The sequence below is a fragment of the Natator depressus genome, chromosome 10 (genome assembly GCF_965152275.1).
Source record: "Natator depressus isolate rNatDep1 chromosome 10, rNatDep2.hap1, whole genome shotgun sequence".
Taxonomy (NCBI): domain Eukaryota; kingdom Metazoa; phylum Chordata; order Testudines; family Cheloniidae; genus Natator; species Natator depressus.
In genome coordinates, this window is record NC_134243.1 from 17,815,533 (window position 1) to 17,833,463 (window position 17,931).

Below are 17,931 nucleotides of genomic sequence, written 5' to 3' on the forward strand. Positions count from 1 at the left end.
TGGAGTGAGCAGGGAGCGGAACCTCAGAGAAGGGGCGGGGCTTTGGAGGAGGGGCGAGGCAGGGGTGGGGCAAGGGTGTTTGGTTTTGTGTGAGTAGAAAGTTGGTAACCCTAAACCAATGGTATGCTATAACAATGTTAATAGGGATGGAAGAATACTGGATTCAGATTCAATTTGTCCATGATATCGCTGGTAGTGTCAGGATTCAGAATTATGCAGATTGTCTTATAGACAGCGTGGACCTTTTACACCAGTGGTGGGCAACCTGCGGCCTGTCAGGGTAATCCGCTGGCAGGCCGTGAGACAGTTTGTTTACATTTGCACGGCCACCCATAGCTCCCAGTGGCCGCAGTTCACCGTCCCCGGCCAATGGGAGCGGCGGGAAGTGGCGGCCAGCATGCCCCTGTGGCCCGCGCCACTTCCTGCATGCCAAGCTGTGACTAGTCTATCAGGATTCAGAATCAGCCGTTCAAGCGGCTTTGTCCTGAGTGGCAGCAGCCTGTTTTGTGGTGCAGTGATCGGATGAAGTGCAGTGATGTCTGGGAAATTTTTCCTGTCTGTGAGACTAATCCAGGATTGATTTCACAGAGTGTAAAGACCCACGCTGGGAGCGACCCAGTGTCAAGCTACTGTCTACATCAGCCATATGTAAGCAAGTAGATAATCAGTTACCCTAAGGTTTGTTGTGGTACTAGTGAAGGGTTAGGGATCAGGATATTACAATTGCCTAGGTGCCCAACTAGCAATGATGATTTTTTGAGCAAGGGCCTAGACAGTATTTGTTGAAGCATGGATGGTGTGTTGCTCTCCAAAAGGAAGGCATTAACTATCCTTAATAATATGCCTAAGGCTTCTCTGCTAGCTTAAGCTAGCTATTAAGGGCTTGGGCTCATCTCACAGATGGTTGGCAGTAGTTCCCCAAGCGCATGCACAGTCTCAATAAGAAACTGGCTGGGAAAAATCGTCTGGTAAAGACAGTACATTTCCACTAATTTTTCTAAACACCTTTGTCATAACACCCACTGAGCTGCCTGTTCAGTGCTGAGTCTGGGCACACTCATGTGCTTAGGTAGGGTTTGGACCTATCCTTGGTGCAGAGTACAGTGTGTAAATTTTCAGATTTAGATCTCCCCTGGGCAGTGCCTTCCTGACCAGAAGGAATTACCTGTGTATTGAAGATTCAAATTACAATGCTAGTCTCTTAGTATCACAGTTATAATGTTTGCAAAGAGTCCTGTGGCACCTTATAGACTAACAGATGTATTGGAGCATAAGCTTTCGTGGGTGAATACCCACTTCGTCGGATGTATGTAGTGGAAATTTCCAGAGGCAGGTATAAATATGCAAGCAAGAATCAGGCTAGGGATAACGAGGTTTGTTCAATCAGGGAGGATGAGGCCTCTTCTAGCAGTTGAGGTGTGAATATAATGTTTGAATTCCTTAGGCCGACAAGAGGAAGTGCATGCGTGTGGGGGGTGGGGGGGGGTTTTCTTCATCTTTCTTTGAGGTAAAACAAGAATGAAGTTTACAAGAATGAAGAATGAAGAGTGGTAAATGGTTAATTTGGAGTCTGTGTGCACTGCATCTATTTATATTGCCATCTGTTGTAACCAGGATAAGGGAGTAATGATGAGGGTTCAGGATCAGGGCATCCATTCAGGGAGACTCATAAAGGCTGATGCTTTCCATCTCCTCAGATTTTAGGTTTGACTTATCGCCCTGCTTGATTTCTTTGACCAGCTTGGCCATCCCCGGTGGGGCCATCCCCAAGTTTATCTCCTTGGCCTATGCAATGGGCAGGGTCTTCCCAGATGGATGGTCACTCAGCAACTCCAGTTGCCTCGCTAGGTCTGTTAAGTAGTTCACACACTCACCTTGCGTAGCCAATTGACTGAACCCGGCTCTGTGACCGGAAACCCCCTTTTATGTTTCTTTTAGCATGGATTCCAAGGTGAGAAGGGATGGCTGTGATTACATAGCCTGACCTCCTGTGTAACACAGGGCATAGAACTTCCCCAAAATAATTCCTAGAGCAGATATTTAAAAAAAAAAAAAAAAATCAAACTTAATTTAAAAATTGCCAGTGATGGAGAATCCGTCACAACCCTGGGTAAATTGTTCCCTTGGCTAATTACCCTAATTAACTAATTAACTACATGTTACCTAATTAACTACATGTTAAAAATTTACACCTTTAATCCAGTCTGAATTTTCTTGCTTTGACTTCCAGCCATTGGATCTTGTTATCCCTTTGTGTGCTAGATTGAAGAGCCCATTATCAAATGTTTGTTTGCTTCCCGTGTAAGTACTCCTAGACTGTGATCATCACCCCATAACCTTCTGTGTTAGGCGAAATAGATTGAACTCCTGGAGTCTGTCATTAAAAGGCACTAAAAAAAAGTCTTTTAATCATTCTTGTGGCTTATCTCTAACTCTCTCTAATCTATCAACATCCTTCTTCAGTAGTGGACATCAAAGAAATGGCCGTGGTATTCCAGCAGCAGTTAGTCAGTTACTGATCTGTTTCATGTGTGCCACCTTAATTTTGTATGTTCTGGTTGTTTAATGAAAAAGTTGTGCAGTGCCACGTCACGTAACGTTTTGTCTGCCTAAATCTTCCAGGTTAACCTTTTGTCCCTCACCCTATTCATAAAGCAGGGCTGTGGGCATTGCCAGAAAATCCCTCTGCCGTAGGCACCGCTACCATAGTCTTCCTGTTGGTTGCTGCTCCAAATACTGACTGTTTTTCCCCCCCATGAAGGAGTTCATGCAGGTTTGAGAGGAGATGATGCCATCTACCCATTTTCTCCCTCCCAGGCTAGCCACTCCCCCTCCCAACCTTGACCCACAGACATACAGTGGAAAGGTCACTGTGCAATCAGGGGGGCGAGGCAGATACTGCCACACCACCTGGCTTGTTTCCGAGGTCACTAATTCGGCTTGCGTTAGCAGAATGGAGAATGTGGGTTTAAATACACAGGAATTATGTTACTCGCTACTGAAATGCAGTCACCTCTAGGGGTGGAACCAGACAATTAATTAATTAACGCACAGTGATGCTAAACATTAATTTAGGGCATAAAGTGGAAAAGAATGCCATATTCAGTTCAGATCTGAAGTGCAGAGCTTTGCTCAATCTACTACATGTTTACCTGTGTTCCAAAAGCATCTCTGTCATGTAGTCCTGAAACGTCAATAAGAACAATATAGAAGAGAAGCTACTGCAGGGGAATGTGAGTGGGCAGAATGTAATTACCACAGTTGGGATTGGACCAGGATACCAGATTTAATGGCCCCTACTCATCTTCTGCCCTAGGATCTTTAATGAGGGAAGTCAAAAAGGGCCTGTATTAAGAAGCAGCAGCCACCTTTCAGGACTACATGACAGAGATGCTTTTGGAACACAGGTAAACATGTAGTAGATTAGAGTTTCCCAGCTGAGGATGCGGGAGGGTGGCAGGAAATGGAGGGTCCTTACCAAACCTATAAGGAATGCCGAGGCTTTATTTACTTCTGGAGGGAGCTCTCCTGAGCAGGGGAAGCCTCCAAACCTGCTCGAGTTTTGTTCTGAGTGTTATGGTTCATTTCAGCCCAAAATGCCACACTCATCTGGAGCTGCCACATTTTGCCTAGTTTCCCCCTGAAAAATGATTAACTGGCCAATTTCACTGGAATCCAAGCCCCAGTTTGTTCAGAGCCCTGCTCGGGTTTACCTGAAACTTGACTTGGGTTTGTATACTTTGGCAAACTTGCCTCTAATTTCAGCTTTGTGACAGACATTTCCCACGACACTAATTGCTATTGTAATTTGTGTCCACTTGTGGTTAATAACATCACTCGCGGTGGGTGCCTTTAAAAGTTCTTGTCCTTTCTGTAGCGATTGTGGACCATTGTCTCTCCTATTCCTTGCTGAGATGGGCCACACAGATCAGATCGGGACCTGGGTCTGAACTTCTCCAGTGCTTGGATGTGGGAGTTTTTGGGGTGGGCTCAGCTCTGGTGGTGAGAATAGAAAGATACTATGGTTATTGCAGGTATCAGAAAGGTGAATGTAAAACCAACAGTGGTGCTCACTGGATATGTATTTTCATCACACTCATACAATAACAGCATCAGGAAAGGCAGTGCATGTCAATCATTAGTATTTTAAGCAATCACTTTTAGGCAGCTTTTAGTAATATCTGCTCTCAGACACTTTTACTTGTTTCAGTTAAGTCAGCGAAAGTGGGATTAATGGATAAACAGCTATGTTTATATAAAGCTAAGGTCAGAACACAGTCTGCTGAATAGCAAGGACACTGGTAAGCCCGGCTCTCAGATAAGTGCATGACATGCTGCAATATCAGGGAGTAAGGGAAAAAGCTCGTAAATGAATGCCACCTCTGAATTTCCTCCCTATTGTCAGCTTATACCACAAAGGAAATGCTACTTAATCCCATAGAGTCTGATTCTCTAAGCATTCCGTGCCCACAGTTTCCAGGGTCGTCAATGGCAGTTCTGTGTGTGGCTGTTTTGCAGGATTGGGCCCATATTTTGTATGTTAACCGCAGATCAGTCATGTTAAATTGTTAAGGTTAGAACTAGATGGAAAAACTTCAAATGCAAGAAAGGAAAATTACAGCTCTTGAGATTCCTCCTCCTTGTGCATCCCGTTGAAACAGTTCTGACAGGGTGACAACCCGTTCCTGCCTTGTGCTCTCGCTATGCCGATGAGGGCCCTTCAGCTGCTAAACACTCCAGTGCAGTTTATTCACATTTGCTCTTCCCATCACCTTACCGTTCCACACACCATATTAGGTACGGTTTCAGTTTCTCCTCCTCAGGTCTCTGCTGGGGAGAGAGCATTCTCTCTCTCCAGAGACTGGTTCTCATTCTCCCTCCTGCACTGCCTTTCTGTGCTTTCTTAAACCTGCTGGGTTAATGGGCCAAGTTCCTCATTGGTCCTCCTCCAGCCCATTGTAATCCACTAATTAGGCCCTGGGGAGAATTAATTGGTGTTTCAGTGATCAGAGTGCTGGCTCAGTTCTTGGTTCCCAGCACTCTGTCACAAGCAGACTACAGCGTAACGATGGCAATTTTAAAACGGAACCATGTTCAGTGATTGATGTATAAATATAGTGAAGGAAACCTACTAGCAGGGGATCGTATCCGTATTTATACCTTATTCAGTGCAAGGCCCCAAATGGTTCCTGAAGATGATGAAAATGGAATGTGGCTTAAAATGTTTTTCTGCCATTTCAGTCCATTAGGGGATCTGTTTTTGGTGGTTGAATTGCAGTTGTCTCTCTAGCTGACTTTGCAGTTATATATTCTCATATTTCCTTTTCCTTGTAGAATGAAGTGGAGTTGGGAGAGCTGCTGCTATCACTAAATTACCTTCCCAGTGCAGGAAGACTGAATGTAGACATTATTCGAGCAAAACAGCTTCTTCAGACAGATATGAGCCAAGGTTCAGGTAAAGGGCAGCGTATTTCTCAGATCACTCCTGCATGTTTGTGTGTGCTCTAAAATTGTCCTATATAGTTAGGCAGCCATTTTTTGATTCCACCTCAATGATTTGGACACTTTGTTCTCATTAAAATTAATGCATGGCTTTGAAAAGCTCTCATATATGTGGTTTTAAAAATATAAATATAAATCAAACATTGAGAGTCCAAATCTACTGGCCGGAGCCTAGGATTGGGAACCAGGAATTTCCAAATGCTATCCCTGCCTCTGCTTTTGTGGTTTAGGATTATTTCCCAATGTTTGTGCTGTGCTTTGCAGACACAAAGTGTTGTGTGAGTGTTAAATATAAAGGCGGTTTAATTCTGCAAAACTTGTTCTGCTGTGTGATTTTTGACAATGTCCACTCACCCCTCACCTGAGTATGGAGAAAGGTCTATTTCATCATTCTAGCAGCTGGTGATTCTCCCTCTCCCCCACGATATAGTTCCCTCACTCCCTACTCCAGCTGCTGCTGTTGTCAGACTATTGACATCTGTCAGTGAGAACAACATACCTGGCTTTTGTCAAGGTCACCATTTGTTGCACTCCAAGCAGAGTCAACAGAAACATTCTGAATTCTGCTGCCTGAGACTTGTACATCTCCACTGCAAGTCACCTGGTACCTTGACATGATAAGAGTCCAGATCCCTCCCCAAAGCTATTTTTCCTGCACAGGGCCGCTCCACACTCTGGTCCCAACTGTGCAGAACCTTTCTGAGACAGGAACATTGACTGGCTGCACCTGTAAAGCTGGAATTGTGTTTGTGTTTCTTTCAGATCCCTTTGTGAAAATTCAGCTGGTTCATGGATTAAAATTAGCCAAAACCAAGAAAACCTCTTGCATGAAGGGTACAATAGATCCCTTCTACAATGAGTCCTTCAGTTTCAAGGTTCCTCAAGAAGAACTGGAAAATGCCAGCTTAGTATTTACAGGTAAAAGCATTCTTGCTATTGATTTGATGCTATCTTGGCTGTCTCAGAGGTAAACAAATTAGCTGCCCCATGTATGCACTTTAGCCTACGCAATGTCTTCCTCTTTTTCAGCAAGCTGACATTTATGGGACAGTCAGCTCTGTCATTTCTAGAGGAGCTTAATTAGCATCACGCTTCTCTGCACAGAAGCTTTCCTGGTGTTGTTCCCTGTAATATGGAACTGTCTAGGAACTCACCTTGTCAGTTTCACTCTTAATTGGTGCTACTGGGAAAGCATTTCCACTGAGAAGAGAGGCAGGCTAATTGAACTGGGTCCTAAAGTGCTTCCTGGAGAAGTCAGAGGAATGAGAGATAGGTGGAAGGAAGTATCTGATGATCAACCTAGACCTTACAACAATACTCATTTTGCGACTCCACATAATTTTTACTTTGAGGATTGCGCACGTCTTGTGCTAGCCCATTGTACCACTGTTATATAAATTGGTTTGTTTATGGCTGTATTTTTAAAGGGACACTATTAAGGTGCTGAGCTTCCAAAGTAAGTGCTGAGATTTATTGTTCACTCTTTGGATTTTTGTAACACTCTGAAAAGAGATTGATGACAAATGTCCAGGTGGTGTTTTGGTGGTTTTTTGCATTGTTGAATTTGGGATTTTCTTACTTCAGTTATGAAAACATGCAATGGAAACTGACACACACAAAAGTTTCTCAGAGCAGGGTTAGATAACATAGGGGTAAAAATGACTGCTCCTGGTCTATGTTGTGGCTTATGTGGTTGATAGCACTGGAAAAGATGTATTATTGTGGAAAAACATTTAAGAAGTTTCTAAGGGCAGACACACCCTTGCAAACTGCAGCCTTCTTAGTAGTTGCACAGTATATGCAGTACAAGTGGTGGCAGTGCAGGCTTCCATGTGCTACCTTTCGAAGTGTCTTAACCCAGACCTGAAGCATCTGCTTTTATGGGTTTTCTATTGTAGCAAAAGGAATGAAGAGGGTAGTTTGGATTTTCATGCCTCTTCAGTCCTTGGCTTGTTGGGTGAGACTGCCAGTAAAGGGTATGGCTAGACTTCAAAAAAACACCCACTCCTGGCCTGTGTCAGCTGCCTCAGACTTGGGCTGCGGGGCTATAAAATGGCAATGTAGATGTCTGGGCTTGGGCTCTAGCCTGAGCCCTGGAACCCCACAAGCAGGCCACCAGCCCGAGAGCCTGGATGTCTACACGGCAATTTTATAGCTCCACAAGCCCAAGTCAGCTGACACGGTGCCTGTTGTGATGATTTTATGGTATGGACATCTGTTCACTAAGAATCGGGCAGAGACCACTGGCTCATCTCAGTGGGCCACTGAACAGCCATTGGATGATGGGAATTTTGGTCTCTGCTGACCTCTGTCGGATTTGAACTAGTAACCTAGAAGTGAAAGGCTGCATAGCTCACTATTCATCGACTGAGCAGTCCACTCTCCCAATTGTCTTCAGTAGTATGGGTTTGAATGATATTTCTGTGGGCAAACAAGTTGTAGAAAAGAACAGAGTTGTATAAAGACCACATCTGTTGGTCATATTTTAATACATGCTTTCTTTACCAGGAGGAGGAAATACCACATTCAAGAATACAAAAAACCGCACCAGATGCCGTTTTGAATTGTTCTTTAACTTTCATTTCCACTTTTTAATGCCATGCTCAGAAGCATTAAAAACCAAATTCTGCTCTCGTCTGCACCAGTGCAGTTGCACTGGGGTAACCAAGAGCAAAATTCATCCCCAAGCATTCTCTGTTAAATTGATTTTGTGAATGGTGACAATGGCTTTGCTAAAAATTATAATGCAAATAGGATTCGGTCCCAGTTGTTACACTGGACTAGATGGTAGCATTCATGCCACTGTGGTGCAGAGGGCAGTGTGGAGCCAAATGGTCCCTGGAGGAGCACTGTCTCAGGCAGGCACAATCTCTCCCAGCGCTGTATAGGGGGTGCATTTTGCCTTAGACATTGGGATGCAATTAATTGCTCCCTCCATGGCCATGAGTCCACCTGCTCTTCACCCCACCTGCCCCCCTTTTGGCATTGTGGTCTCTGGGAGGAGCAGGAGTGAGCAGTCCCTAGAGCTGAGGGAGCACAGGGGCTGCCACTGTGGGTGGCCTCTTCTGCAGCCTTGTAGAGATCCTGAAACTTGATGTGCCCCAGTCCTGCAGTCAAGCAAGGGCCATAAGCGGAGTTTATGCTCCATGAGTTAAAGGAAAAGAGGGAAGGATTTTTTTTTCTTTTTTGTAATGTTCCGACAATGTTTCTGAGCCATTAAAAAGAGAATCTGCACCCGAAAATATTATTATAAAGCTCTTTATTTCTTACATGGCAGAAACGGCTGTCAAGTCAGTGAAAAAAGCTGAAATTCAATCCATTAGCTTGTTTCCAAACATTTCATAACAAAAGTGATGCTGATCAGCATTTTAAATCTTGCCCTTCATGCACAGAAATTTCCACAGCAAAAAGGCTATATTTAAGCATGGCTTTACATGCAGGCCATCTTGAATGTTCCCTTTCATGTGTAATGATGAATTTGTTCCTGGAATCTTCAGTCAGGTGATCTCTTTCTGCAGGAGTGCAATACTCCAGTCCTTAGCTACAGAATACCAGCTCCCTATGATCAGGAACAAGGAATGAAATACAACGCAATTCATTAGAGCAAATGAAGTTGGTGTCAGGTGGTTGGATGGCTGACCTTTTATTATGGATCCTTTTTTTTTTATAATGAGTCAATCAGAAGCTAACTGATTCATAAAAATAAACTATCACATGTTGTTACACAGCAGTTAGATTTAACTGATGATCTTTGAAATGATCACATCACCGGGTTGTACCAGAGGGCACAAAATAGTCATTTTTGAAATCGCTGACCTGTGATTATCTACTACTTCATCAAAACACAGTGGCATGGAGTACATGTCCTTGACGAGATCAATAGGGCCAGATTCTGATAACCTTCCTCATGTTGAGTAGTGTATCACCCTGTTGCTGTTGATATTGCAGTAATGCCTAGAGGTTCCAGCCAAGATCAGGGCCCCATTGTGCTATACGAACCCATGGTGAGAGACGGCATCTGCCCTGCAGAGCTTACAGTCTAGAGAAGAGAGAGACAGAGTGTGGAAGGGGAAGCAGAGCAGAGGTACAGAGGGTGAACTGACTTGCCCGAGGTTACATCACAGGTCAGTTGTGGAACCAGCATTAGAACCTGCTCTCATCCCCTAGCCACAAAGACTACGCTGCCTTTCCATTGTCCTATTCCGTGCTAGCAAGGGGTATCAAAACCTGGCCTGTTATGAAGAGTGGTGAAGAAGGAATCCTATATAGCCACGTAGAAGCAAGTGGAGAACGGATATCCAGAAGCAATATCATGGAAATAACATAGTCCAGTGGACTTGGTGATGGTAAGGACTCTGGGCCAAATTCTTTGCTAGTGTAAATGGGCAAAACTCCATTGACATCAGTGCAGTTGCATCCATTTAAACCAGTAGAAAATTTAGTCCAATTTCATGTCATGTCAGTGTGTGCTTTTAAATAAATAAAGTTAAGCAGCTGTGACTACTCCAAGGGTGGCTGCATTTCTGTGTTGGGTAAGTGTTCCCTACATTGCCTTTCCTGGATCACTGGGGTATAGTGTGGCTTAATTGGTTCATTCTTGCAAAGTGCTTTGAGACCCTCAAATGGAAGATGATCTAGAAGTGCAGATTATCATGATTGGAGTTGAATTTCTGTCTGAAAATGAGAGGAGCAGAACCCAAATCCTTTGCTTATTTTGCATGTATGCACAACAGGAACTAAAGCCACTTCCTTTTTTTCTTTTAGGTTTTGCTTGCTCTAGCATCCCTTAAGTCAGTTAATTAAATTTGCTGATGAGAAAAGAGCCAATTAAAAAGGAAAGTAATCATGCGGTGAAGATTGGCTAGTGATACCATGAAGGTATATAAATCTGTAAAAGCACCCAGGCCAGCCAGTAGCCAGATCATCTTCAATAATTTAAAATAAACTGTGTCAGTGGCTTCAGATATTGGACAAGATCCATAGCTGTCTTAAGCTGTCATAGTTTCATTGAATTCAGTGGAGTAACACCAGCTTAAGTCATCTGAGGATCCTGGCACTCTCCGTGTTAGTCTATATCCACAAAAACAACAAGGAGTCCGGTGGCACCTTAAAGACTAACAGATTTATTTGAGCATAAGCTTTTGTGGGTAAAAACCCCACTTCATGGCCATGCACCTGAAGAAGTGGGGTTTTTACCCATGAAAGCTCATGCTCAAATAAATCTGTTAGTCTTCAAGGTGCCACCGGACTCCTTGTTGTTTCCATGTAGTTGGTGATCAATTCAGAAGTGACACACTATTTGATTTAGGATATACCTATGCTGTAGCTGGGAGGTGTAATAGATGTAGCAGTTCTAGGTTTGACTGAGCTAGCCCGCTAAAATTAGCAGCCTAGCTGCAGCTGCGTGAGTGGCAGGAGAGGCTAGCCCCCACAATACAATCCCATCTGAAACCCTAGGTATGTACTCGAGGTGACTAGCCTCTCCCACCACCCATGCAGCCATGGATATACTTCTATCTTTAGTGTGCTAGCTTGCTCAGTGCTAGTGCAGATATATCTGCCCAAACCGGAAATTACAACTCCAGCTCCAGTGCAGATATACCCTTAGAGCAATAAGACTTTTGCGCATATTTTTCTTGTGTACATTTATTTAAACAGCATAGTTTTCAGTGTACGATGGTGGGAAGTGCATACAGTTCCCATTACTTTTAATGAGAGTTGAGTGTGCAACATTGCGCAGACAACGCTGACAAATGAGTGTCTCTTTCCCTTTGTGCAAGTCTCATTTCTGCAAATTCCCCCACAACGCATACACCTATACCCCCCCACACTTATCATATGATTCTCTCTACCTTTGGATTGAAAATATGAATTATAACCATCATGTTTAAGCACAGCACTGGATCTATCTACACACAGATGAACCATGAGTTTGAACCCTAGTGTGGTTGACTTACAATGTAGCACCCTATTTCTGATTGACTGTTATACGCCAGGTTGAGGCATCGCCATGGGCAGCTGTCCATCAATGTAGCCTATGCTGCCACTGAGGAAGCTACAGATGCTAATGAAGATGAATTTTATTAGCAGCTAGCAGCTGTGATGCAATCTGTTCCACTGCACGACGAACTTATTGTACTCGTAAATATGAACACTGCACCAAGTTGTCCCAGAAATGGCTTCAAAACTGTTCTTGGGCCATTTTCCTCTGGAACAATAAATGACAGCTCTGTGAGATTACTCTTCTTTTGTGCTTTTCATAGCATTACCAACACTGGCAGTTGGTTCAGGCACCTAGATATCTGTCAAGAGATGTGGATATTCAATGATGGGTGGACGAGGGAGAAGCTGGACCATATATTGATCAGAATCGTAGTATAGTAAGGTCATACTGGGTCTACAGAGGTGCATAAGCCCTGGCAAATGCTGATCATCATCACTTTGTTGCTAAAATGCCAATTACTCCTCTATTTTAACATAAAAGTGTCCCCCTCGTGATACATAAAGCACAAGGCATCTGTAAAAATTCAGTACTTGCTAATAAGTAGTCTGTCTCAGTGGAAAAACAAATTAGACACACTTGGCACTCTCCCAGATGATGTAGAATTAGCTTGGACAGTCATAAGCACAATCATCTGAACAGCAGTAGATGCCATCCCAGAACTGCAATGCTACAAGTGATGCCTCCAGCTGTACAATGGGACGTTTCAAATATTGCAAAAGAAATAGACAGCGCCGTGATTATAATGTTTACAAGGTATTTTTTGAGTGTGAGCAAAAGTGCCTCCTGAAGCTTATTTTGAGAACTTGCCAAAAGAGGCAGAAAAGGGAAGGAGACCTAATAAATTTCGACAGGCATTCAAAGCTATACAGTCATTTCGATCCAAAAATGAACTTTTTCCAGATCTTTGCTGACAAACAAGGCTGATGGTAAAACGTACTTTATCCAAGAAGAAGTCCTACAAACTTTTGTAAATGTACCTACATTGGAAGAGGTTCACTCTAAAGAAACTGCGAAGCGGGCATGCTGCCGGACCTGATTGCATAATGCCTGAATTTCTCAGATGTGCCATAGAGCCTATAACTGTACCATTACACCAACTTTTTGTCTGGCCTTGGACTACTGGGAAGTTACTAGCAGAGTGGAAGGAAGGGATCGTTATCCTGCTCTGTAAGTGGGGAACAGCCCCTGCATTGAATGTGCTAACTGTAAGTCAATTAACTCTGCCCTCTGTTCTTGGAAAAGTCATCACACATGTCCTACTCACCTGGCTCCAGCCTTGCCTTGTGAAACTCCATCTCCCAGAGCAATTGGGCTTCACTGCCAGGCAATCCACAGTGGATGCTATATTTGCTCTTCATCTTTTATCTGAGATCCATCGTGAATTTAACTGGCCTTTGACAGTAGCATACACAGACATAAAGGCAACCCAGTAGTGCAGAGAAATTGAGCCCTGTTTAGTTCATGTTGCTGGGTATTTTTGAGTAAGACCTTAAAAGCTGAGATCCTATTTCTCCTTGTAAATATAATATATCCCATGATGTAAATCCTTGGCATTTACAAGCCAAAATATTCTTCCTCCTGCTTCTGTGCAATGTGTTTTGTACTGGTCGTCTGTCTGCTACACTGCCTCCACCCTTTCAGTGGTTGGTGAAATGATTCTCATAAGAATATACAGTTATATGTTATGTGCCCCACTGGAGACACTTTGTGCCTAATTTTCAGAGGTGATAAGGAACGGGGGAAGGAAGTGGTCCCAGGCAGTAGGACCCAGATCCACAAAGGTATTTGGGCTCCTAGCTTCCATTGATTTCAATTTCAATTCAGTTGGAGCCTAAATACCTTTGTGGGTCTGGGCCTAGATGTCTGGAGGCCTCCATTTTTGGGTGCTGCATTTGAAAGTCCGTCAAAACTTCTAAAAATGTTGGCTGTAGTTTGTAAAGTGCTTAAAAGGTGCTGTTTGCATAGTAGCTGTTGATGCTACTAATACGTTCCACTACCTTCAAATATTCTTACAACTAAAAGATAGATAGCACGTCAACAGCTAGAGGAGAAATTTTTTTTATTTTGGTGCCTCAAACCTATTGACTAGGAGGTGTGCATTTGTATACAAAGCGCAGTAGAAATGCACTGCGTTTTTATTATCTTAGCCTTCTGTGCACTTGATAGACAGCCCCCAGTGCTGTCTATCACTGATAGATAATTCAGTTAATTGCACAGAGACCATGGATTGTCTCTATGCAGACAAACACAGCAGCCAGTAAAGAACGGTATGTTTCCCCCACACTACTTCATACACCTGTGAACATACATGTTAATTGTCATGTCTCTCTTACTAAAGGAAAGATGGAATTTGGCCTGACCCCCAGAATTATCGGCAGTTAATTTCAGGTGGAGCCATAGGATAATTGCCTGCCAAGTACACCAGGCAAGCAAAAAGGGAGCTTTAAACTGTAGAGATTAATACCTCCTAGTGCACTTATGGATGCCAGTGTTGGGGATGTAAAGATACCTACTCACCTCAGTCAAGAGCGATGCTGGAATTTGCTGGACTATACTTTTTAATCTGAGTTTTGATCATTTTCCGAAAGAGACTTTATTATAAAGTGGAAAGAAAGTTCTTAAAATCCAAGAAATGTGGTCATTCAATGCTGTAAGCTAGTTAATAAGTATTATTGTTGTTAATATTAATAATATTTGCATTGCAATATTGTTCAGATGGCCCCCAAAGGACTAGTCTCTCCCAGGCAAATGGCCTGTTAGTGACTCATTAACATCTCTTCTTCACTTACCTGATATAAAACAATAATCCTTTGATACCTCCAGTAAGAAAATATATGCAACCATGTGATCCTACTTCTGTCACACTTCTCTTCCTTCTCTGACACATCCATGTTGTGTCTATTTAGATTGTAAGCTGTTGGCGCAAGAAATGTCTTCTCCGTTATGGCTGTACAACACCGAGCACAGTGGAGCCCTGCTTCTGACTTAGGCATCAGAACACGGTTATAATGTAAACAATAGTTAATAATTGCATTGTGCCTGGCACTGTGCAAGGACATAGAGAAACAGAAACATGGGGCCTGCCCCAAGGAGTTTACATTCTAAACATGAGTCTGTGTAACAAACAATAGAAGGTGAAGCGGGGAGATTGCTCTTAAAATGGATGCATAGCAGGAATCCTCTTGCTGCACTCTAAAATGTAAAATACAGCAGAGCGCTCTTAAAAGGATGTGTTGTAAAGCAAGGGCGGGGGAGGGAGCTTGTGCCATTTTTGCTTGTCGGCACTGTATAATTGTGGATTGCAGGATCTGGCTATAATTTTTGGTATGTGTATGTGACCGTCAGTGAAATCCTTTTCTTCTAAATTGTTTGTAGATTTCAGTCTGGCTAGCTCCACTTCTCATGGTGCCATTTCTCCGTACACTATGAGGGTACAGCTTTTAAAGTGTCTACGTCCCATTTTTAACGGTGACTTAAGGCCAGATTTTCCAAGATATTTAGGTGCCTAATGATTGAGGGGGGTGCCTGATTTCAATGGAAATTAGGTACCTAGGCGCTTATGGAAACTCCAGGAGGTGCCTAGCTGTATCTGCATCTTCAGATGCCTAACTGCCTATGACACCTGGACCTTAGGCTCCTAAATCACTTAGGTGCTTTTGAAAATTTTACCCCAGGGCTCTAAATTAACTTATGCTTAATAGAAACTGCTTTGGCTAAAATAATAATCAAATTACACTGCCCAGTAGTAAAACAAATCTGCTTCCTCCCCCCGGCCAAGGAATATTCAAGGGAGATTTAAGTGCAGCTGAATTTCCGCAGAATATTTTTGGTTTGGGTTTTATTCTTGTTGGTTTGGTTTTGAACATCCACGTATTATTGAAAAAGATTCCTACTGTTTGTGTTTAAGGATATTTATTCCTTTTTTAAGCCATTACAACCTGATGAGAAGAACTAGCACGTCCATGAAATTCGGTGTTGCTGTTGGTGATAGATACTTGTTTTAGGCACAAGTGCTGGAACTAGAGATGCTGAGGGTGCAGCTGCACCCCCGGGCTTGAAGTGGTTTCCATCATATACATGGTTCGCAGTTTGGTTCAATGGCTGACAGCATCCCCACTATAAAAATTGTTCCAGCACCCCTTGTTTTAGGCACCATATTGTGACACAGAATACATGGACACTAATGGCTAGTCAAGCGTAACAGTGAAGTAGTGTAATCTGTCACTGTTCTACATCTCAGACTATTAGTGATTATTCTACAGGCTTTACTTTGCCTGTGTTGTACTCTAAACACTTCATAGTAGGACGCTTGAATGAGGTAGAGACCTTTTCTGTGCGGGACATATTCAGTGGTGAGGCTTTACTTGATGTTGTTCTCATTGAGTGAAAATGTGCTTAGCATACTGCTGAACCAGAACACAGGGTGCTGGACCAAATACCCTGCTGGTGTAAGCAGGAGCAATGCATTGACATTAACAGAGTTGTGCCTGCTTATGCCAGTAATGAATATGGCCCTTTATCTGCAGATAAAGATTGTAAATAGGGTATGTGCCGAAACCAGAACCATTTATCTGACTGACATGCCCAAAGTTTTGGAAAATGGATCTGAACCCTCCTTGTTTTGCAAAGCAAAAACACCATGGCACAAAGTTTTGTAAAAACAAATGCATCCACTCCCATTTGGCCCATCTGTGATTGAAATGCAGATTGAGAAACAAGATCTGTATATCTGAACCTTGGGACTTAGATAAAATCAGACCTATCACTGGTTTAATTTTTGGAAAAACAAAACCTGACTGAAAATCATTCTCACTCTTGTCCGTGCCTCATAGCAATCCCAGTTAATGGAGTAGGCCTTCTGCCCTCAGTACCTCTGGCCATATTAGAGTGGTGATTATGATGTGTATTTGAATGGCAAAAAAATTAATCACATGATCAAGACACTGAGATATTAGTGCTTTTCACTGGTATTGTAATGATAAGGAGCCAAATCTTTAAATTTTCCAGTGAGCTTCATATGTTGAAGCATGAAATTGGCCTCAGCTGCAGGCATAACCAGAGATGCACCTGAATTTTGAGCTGCCTGAATACAGTATGTGGAAACTTGACCTTCAAACATCTAAGTAGTTAAATGTCAACATCCCCTTTAACTGCCAGTTTGCAGGGGTTGCAAACTGTGTTAGGTGTGGGGCCAGAACGTGTTTCAGTGAGCATAGCTCATCTCCTCGACATAGCTGTCTGTCAAAAATTTCTTCACGCTTTTAGACACACAAGAGAGCCTCTTGCTTTCATACCCAAACAAAATAAACACCCCCCCTCACTGAAAGCAAATCAAGCTATTTCTCTTCCAGGCTGGGAAACAAGAAAATGAGATTATTTCTATTTTAAAATACTTGCAAGGCGCTCTGATACTGTGGTGATGGGAGCTGTATAAGTACCTAGTTACAGACAGGGATAGCTATCTTGCTGCTAGGCAACCTCCATTGAAAATTACATTTCAATGCTGTCCCAGGGCACGCCTGCCCTGTAGCATCCCCCTCCTCTCCAGATCTAGCGTGGAGCTGCAGGCACTCCCTGCCTGAGTTTCTTTTCTCTCAGGACTCCATAGAGTCCAAAATGGTGTAAGACAAAATTCCCTTGCTGGGAGGATATTTTATTAAACACAAATAAACTTGACATGAAATCTCTCCCCTTGACTCAGGGTTTGCACAGCCTCCTCTTCTTGGGGCCTGTGGACTTGGGGAGTTCTGCTCCTCCGTCACTGTGAGCACCTTCCTGGAACTGAGCCTTGGTGTATGCCTACACTGCAATAAAATAGCCTTTTAGGCTGGGCTGGGTCAACTGGCTCAGGCTCATGGGGCTCAGGCTGTGGGGCTATAAAAGAGCAATGTAGAGGTTTGGGGTTGGGCAGGAGCCTGGGCTTTGGAGCCTTCCCCCCTTGTGGGGTCCTAGAGCTCAGGCTCCAGCCTGACGTTTACAGTGCAATTTTATAGACGTGCAGCCTGAGCTGAAGTCAGCTGACACGAGCCAGCTGCAGGTGTTTTGTTGCAGTATAGACATACCCTTGATGGCCTTTTATCAGGTTCAGGCTTTCATTATTGAATTCCCTACCTTGATGGGCTCATTCCCCTTAAATTAGCTCATCCTGGGTAGCCTGGGTCCAGTGGAGGTTGCTGTTTCTGAAACATCTAGGTTTCTTGTCTCCAAAGATTCTACATACCTGACTCACAAAGGCTGAAGCTGATTTCCATTAAATCTGTTTAGTGCTATCATAGGCAAAGGAAACTCCATTGATGTAAGTGGAGTCACGTAGGATTTGCACCCGTTGCATTTAGAGCATAATTTGGCCTTTTATGTCAGGATTTTTAAAATACCCATAACTCAGCATTTATAAATGTGTGCATCGCACACCCTACGGCCCTTGA

At 43.3% G+C, this 17,931-nt stretch overlaps 1 protein-coding gene across 9 annotated transcripts in view; it reads left to right on the forward strand.

The window, feature by feature from the left end:
- SYT17 (synaptotagmin 17) overlaps positions 1–17,931 on the forward strand; it is a 110,592-nt gene that overhangs the window by 69,559 nt on the left and 23,102 nt on the right. For all 9 annotated transcript variants that reach the window (XM_074965378.1, XM_074965386.1, XM_074965380.1 and 6 more), the window contains 2 exons: positions 5,335–5,455; positions 6,265–6,420. In XM_074965378.1, the coding sequence (XP_074821479.1) occupies positions 5,335–5,455; positions 6,265–6,420 (277 nt within the window). The remainder of the gene's footprint in view (positions 1–5,334; positions 5,456–6,264; positions 6,421–17,931) is intronic.